Source organism: Dendrobium catenatum, unplaced genomic scaffold, assembly GCF_001605985.2.
Source record: "Dendrobium catenatum unplaced genomic scaffold, ASM160598v2 fragScaff_scaffold_1297, whole genome shotgun sequence".
Classification (NCBI taxonomy): Eukaryota; Viridiplantae; Streptophyta; class Magnoliopsida; order Asparagales; family Orchidaceae; genus Dendrobium; species Dendrobium catenatum.
In genome coordinates this window covers 150,172-156,340 of record NW_021319759.1, presented here as the reverse complement: position 1 = coordinate 156,340, position 6,169 = coordinate 150,172, and the positions used below count along the sequence as shown (strand labels likewise).

At 33.5% G+C, this 6,169-nt stretch overlaps 1 protein-coding gene across 1 annotated transcript; it reads right to left on the bottom strand.

Moving 5' to 3' along the window:
* Nucleotides 1–674: 674 nt before the first annotated feature.
* On the bottom strand, nucleotides 675–4,154 carry LOC110115780 (probable serine/threonine-protein kinase WNK4). Its single transcript, XM_020849149.2, has 8 exons — nucleotides 3,545–4,154; nucleotides 3,228–3,265; nucleotides 2,872–3,099; nucleotides 2,572–2,792; nucleotides 2,333–2,490; nucleotides 1,843–2,236; nucleotides 1,236–1,742; nucleotides 675–1,005 (listed from the first exon to the last, which is right to left on the bottom strand). Exons 1-8 carry the CDS (start codon nucleotides 3,641–3,643, stop codon nucleotides 863–865), a joined length of 1,788 nt encoding a protein of 595 aa, XP_020704808.1. The 5' UTR covers nucleotides 3,644–4,154; the 3' UTR covers nucleotides 675–862.
* Between the last annotated feature and the right edge of the window lie 2,015 nt (nucleotides 4,155–6,169).

Genomic DNA, 6,169 nt, shown 5'->3' with positions numbered 1-6,169 from the left:
ATGACAGAACAAGAGAGGGTCTAATAGGAACCAATAACAAAGATAGTTACAGACAGAAATAACTGAATAAAACTCAATTAAAAGAACATTAAAGTTTGGCGCTTTGGCAGCACTTACCTGGCCATTCGGTTTGGGGCTTTGGCAACCATTACCTTACCATCACTACAGGGATTTACAGAAAAAAATTTATGGAAAAACAGAAAGTATTAGCACTGTGATTCTACCATGAAACCAAACAAGCATTTTTATCATTCAAATTTCAACTTTCTCAATATTCTTGTTTTACTTCTCAAACAAATGTTATGCCTAGCACATCATCACCATAGAAACAGTCAAGTTTCGTTTGAGACGGCTTTTTTATTGTTTCTTAAAACAGCTTTTTAGTTTAAAAGTTAAAAATTTTATACTAAAAAGTTGCTTCAGAAAGCCGTAAGAAAGCCATTTCAAACGAAGCCTTAATTTCACCATTTGCAACAGCTGCTAAAAAAATGTTCACTCATAGCTATAAATACAATGATTGCTGATAAAAGTATAATATCAATAACTGTTATGACAATTGACAACTTCCAAGTACTTCAATGTACTAAATAAGTATTCTTTTGTTCAGCAAAATTCAAGTATAAAATTGTTAAATATGAAGAGTAAATCAGTATAAAATTTGATATAAGTTGCTATTGCTAAGGCCAACATATATCATACTCTAAAATTTTATTATTCTCAATCAACTACTCATATACAATCTTCTATAACTGCATAATGTTTTTATATCATGTTTTTTGATTGGTTATACAATTATTGTATACCTTCAAAATAAAACATAACAAAGAAATACATCAAATTTACAAAAAGAGGAGAAACACAATTAGTCATCTCTCTTCTTCATGGACCACCTCTTTCTAGCGCTTTCAATAGCTTCTTCCCTCCTCCTTGACAGATCTTGAAACCACCGTTGATATTGAGCTTCAATAGCTTCAAGCTCCGCTTTCAATTCTTCTTGGCATTTGCCTAAAAGAATTATTGACAATAATGTTCTTAGCATGTTTATATTATCGAGAAACTTCAATACAGCTTGCAGTAATAACTGTAATCTGCGTGATAAATATATTTCATTTGGGACAGTTTTCTTAATGCTTTCTAAAACAGTGTTTTAATTAAAAATTTTTAAAAGAAATTTTAGAAAACAATGAAAAGCTGTCCCAAACGAAACCATAGATAACGGTAAGATTAAAACTAACCAATATCACAATCCGCAGCGGCAGAATCAATGTCTGTTGCATATTCGCTAAAACTTTTACAACTGGCAGTCATCACTAAGGACATAGCTGATCCTTGAGAGTATTTATCATCATAGTTTACAGGACTGGAGAAAGAATTGCAATCTGCATGACACATATTTTCATCCACTTTCTTGTATGAATTGACTTCAAGCTGAGATAAAATAAGCTGATCTATCCCAATATCAACAGAAGAAATGGTAGATGGCAAAGCACATTGACACTGCTGCGAAGCTTCATCCTTACCACCTACTTCACATTCCATCAATGGACTCATTATTCCATTAGAAGAGTTATCTATCGAAGGTTTCCAACCAGGAACTAGCTTCATAATCACGAAATCAATAAAATCAGCTATGAAATCAACATGATAATCAGGCAATTCTAATTGTTCCACCATTTCAGCAGATATTGCATGTGCTGTGTCAGAATCCAAATAAAATGGAAAATGAACAATCCTCGCATTGTCTGCAAGCAAAAGTTTTAAAAATAAATCAAATAGGACACAGAGATGAAAATAATAATACTAATAAGTAAAACAATCCATTCAATCTCCTCTAAAACTTACCATTACAATCTGCAATCCGCAAGACAAGCGCGATCGAATTATCATCAACTTTCTCTGCCTTCAATCTAAATTCAGTGCCTCTATTATTTCGCACAAATTCAAGAATGTGAAAAGCAGGGATCTCATGGCTACTATTTGCACCAGTGCTGATAGGAAGCGACTTATAATCAGATTCTACATCTGTAGAAATTGACTGAAAGTTGGTATCACTAGGAACTTGAGCTGTTAATTGAATAGGAGTATGACAAGACTCGGATGAATTGTCACATTGGAGAAAAGGATCTTTCAGAAGCTCTTTGGCAGACAATCTTGCAGAGACATGAACCAAGCATTTCTCAATAAATTGACTTATTGGACTATCTGTTATTTTAGCAAGTGCAGCCGGCTTGATTCCCTACATTATCAAAGTGTAAAACCAATTTTATTTTTTTTTTAAAAAGAGAATTTTGAATATACATTATGATGATTTTAAATTTCAAGAAAAGATTACCGAGGTAACTTTCTTGTAAATCTGAGCTGGATTTTTGCATTCACTATAAGGATATTCTAGAGTAACCATCTCAAGCATGCACATACCAAAAGAATAGATATCAGCTAGCTCATTATACTCTTCATCATAAAGTTCTGGAGCCATAAACTCGGGAGTACCTAAACAAATTAAAAAATTGTTTCAATATCCAACTAAAATAATCAGCATTTCAAAATAAAAATACAAATTTTAAACATTACCAATAACACTATGGGCAAGAGGTTGCTGCATCACAGTAGCCAATCCAAGATCTCCAATTTTAACTTCACCATGATTTCCATTGACAAATATGTTGTCACATTTCAGATCTCTATGAAGAATGGGTGGATTGTGATTGTGCAGATACTCCAAACCACGAAGAATTTGTCTTGCCCAGTTCTTTATTGCCTTCAAATCAACATTTTTATGTTTTCTACGATATCTACATATTAAAAGAAAAAGCTTATAACAAAAGAAAAAAAAAGGAAATAACAAAAAGATGAATAAATTTAAGATCTTACTGTCTCAAATTTCCAGAAGTGAAGAGCTCAGTTATGATGTTTATGGTTTTCTTCTGATCATCAACCCATGAGTTATAGAACTTAATGATATTATCATGCTTCAAGGATTTCAGCAAGTGGACTTCTGAATATAATCTCTCAAGATTCTCTGGAGACTGCAACACCTCATCGATTCTAACTTGATTCCAAGCCACTTCTATCCCATCAATTTCATCAAAAGCTCTATATCTATTACATGATTTTAAGAAAAAAATCAATTTAATGCTAAAACAAAATATATTCTATATATTTCCAATTAGCATTGCCAGAAAGACAATCGTTAAATATAGCAACTACAGATGATGTAATAAACCTACACTGTCTTAAATGCCCCTCTCCCCAAAACATCTTTGTACTGCAAATATCAACAGAAGAGTAATATAAGGAAAAAAATCAAGAAGAGGGGAACAAAATTAAAGATGCGTCATATTGAAAAATCAATAAAATGTATATATATATATTCGACTAAGAATTTATCTGATGATATAAAAAAATTAATCAAAAGAGAGCTAATTTTTGTCAATTTATCTATTTTCCTTCAATCCACACAAAGCCCTACAGTTAACAATATCGAATACACCTAAAATTACTAAAAAAAACAAAACAAAAAAATTTTATTTTGATCCAATCATACCCGGACGTACCGCCCCGTGGGATCCATCTCAATGTACTCGACATCTGGGTAGCCACTGCTGTTACCTTCACTCATGCACCCGCTATGTTGAGGGTCCATCGCCTCAAACGTCTTTCCACAAAAAAAAAAAAAGAGGAAAAACGGAGAGAAAGAGAGAGAGAGAGGATGGTGGATAGAAATGAATGGATCTAACGCGATTTGACGCCGGCTGTTGTCTAACAGCAATCTTGATCGCGATCTGATGAGATTTTTTCCGAGAACGCTTCAGATGCAACAATGAACGCGTTGAAAGCCAAAGGAAGGAAGACGAGATTCATAGCCCTGCCATCCTCCTCCTCCTCCTTCCGCCGGCCAATCATCCTCCACCACCAGATCAACAACTTCGAAACCTTTTCCAACTGAGCTAGCTTCTAGCTAGCACACAAAAGGCATAGAACTAATCGAGACAAAACAATACAGGAAGTTTTCAGAATGCCAGAGAGAGAAAAAGAGGAAGGGAAAAGAGCAACGCGAGCGTTTTAAAATTGAATGTGAGGGGTAAAAAAAACCCTAACAACCTCTCGTCCGGAAGAGAAGGCGACGTCGAACAATTCTATGGTGACAGGTCTTGGTTTCCATTTTTATTGACCTTTTCGAACTCCGTTTGCGGGCATTGCTTTTTTTAGAATTCTGTGAAAATTAGACCAAATATTTTGACTTGTCTGACGTGGCAGCTGCTTAGACCTTCCTGGCCTAGCGTGAGAGCAGGCTTTCGGTGGGTGAAACGAGGTGCTGCCACTAGTGTCTATTGAATATGACTGTTAATTGTGGATTATACCTTAAAAGCGATCGATGAATGAATTTGGTCTTTTTTTTTTTTTCGGGAATATGAATTTGGTCTTTTCTATAGGGTATGGCATTTATAGTTTGCACATGATTTCTTTTCCTTTTTTTATTATTAAATCAAAGAATAAAGATACATACTCCCCAAATAAATGTACAAATAAAATAATTTTGAAATTATTAAAAATCTTTTAAACATTTATTATATTTTTTTATTGTGAGCATATCCATTAATGCACAAATATATAAAATCATAAAAATCTTGAGACTCTTTAGAAAAAGTAGTATATTATATAGAAAAAAGGAAAGTAATATTAAAATGATCCTTATTTATAATTTCTTGATAATTAATTTGCATCTTAAAAGTATAGTATTTATGAAAAGGTAGTTTGGTTGTTATTCGGTTCAATGATGATGAGGCATTTGTGTGCCCTTCTTGGGCCGCTTTTGCTTGGCAATCTTGGAAGTAATTATTCTTTCGGTTTGGGAGACTTTTGTGGTTGGTTTTGGATATTGGTTTGTTGCCTCTATTGGATGGCCCTTGCTTGGCTTGGGGGCGGATGTGCGAGGCTAGGGATGCAAGAGAATCAAGCGTTCGATGAGCTACTCGTTGTTCGGTTCGATTAAAGCTCGTTTGTGATAGTTTAATTAACTAAACAAACAAACTTGAACAATATTTTAAATACTCGATTCTTAAATAAACAAACTTGAACACTAATGTATTCGACTCATTTATGTTCGCAAACAATATCATTTGAAGTTCGTGAACAAGCTCAACGTTAAGCTCGATAAAAGCTCGATTCGTGTTCAATTTTTGAACTTGTGAATAAGCTCGATACAAATAATTAATATTTGATTATATAATTAATAAATATAAATTATTTCCTTTGTTACATAGACAATTGCTTTTATTATAAAATATGTTTGTTCATAGATATGTTCATGAACGTGTTTGTTCGATAGTTAAAAAAAATTTGTTACATATGTTCACGAACATGCTCGATGTAATCGTTTGTTAGGAAGCTCGATAAAGCTCGTTTGTTAAGTTAATGACCATCTAAAAGTGGAGGTCGTTTATAGTTCGTTCATGTTTGTTTGTTTAAAGCTCGATAAGCACTAAACGAACGAACATGAACTGAACATTGAACCGAACTTGAACACTCATTAATTTAAATGAATCAAACATGAACACAAATAATAAAGCTCGAACAAACATGAACCAAACTTGAACAAACTGATATTAAATGAACACAAACATGAACACTCACATACTCGGCTCGGCTCGGTTCGTTTGCAGACCTATGCGAGGCCTCTTTCCTGAGCCCGAATCTTTGGATATTTTCATCTTCTGATATTGTATTTTGTTTTACTCTTTGTTATGTAGTCTGGTTTTTGGCTCAAAAAAATTTGTTTGATCATCTAAGTTAGAAGAATAATTCGTGTGCAATCAAATAAAAATAAAATAAAATCGATAAGGCGTGCTTTTTATATGAAATGGCTATTACTGGTAGTGGCTTGAGTTGCGCTATTACAAAGGCAGCTCTTCCCCTGAATTTAAACTAGGTTATTGATAACATCAACATCATTAAAAATGTAATATTGTTAAGCAATGGGATAATACTCTTCCAAGAGGTGAAGACAATACAACTTAGAGGTAGCGAACAATAAAATGTAGGAATTTTTCAGAGATCTATCTAAAATATCTATTAGAAGAGTGAATGTCATGTTAGCACATATTCACTCATTGACTAGCTCTTAGCCATTAAATTATCCTCCATTGTTTCATGAGAAAGGCTATCTTAA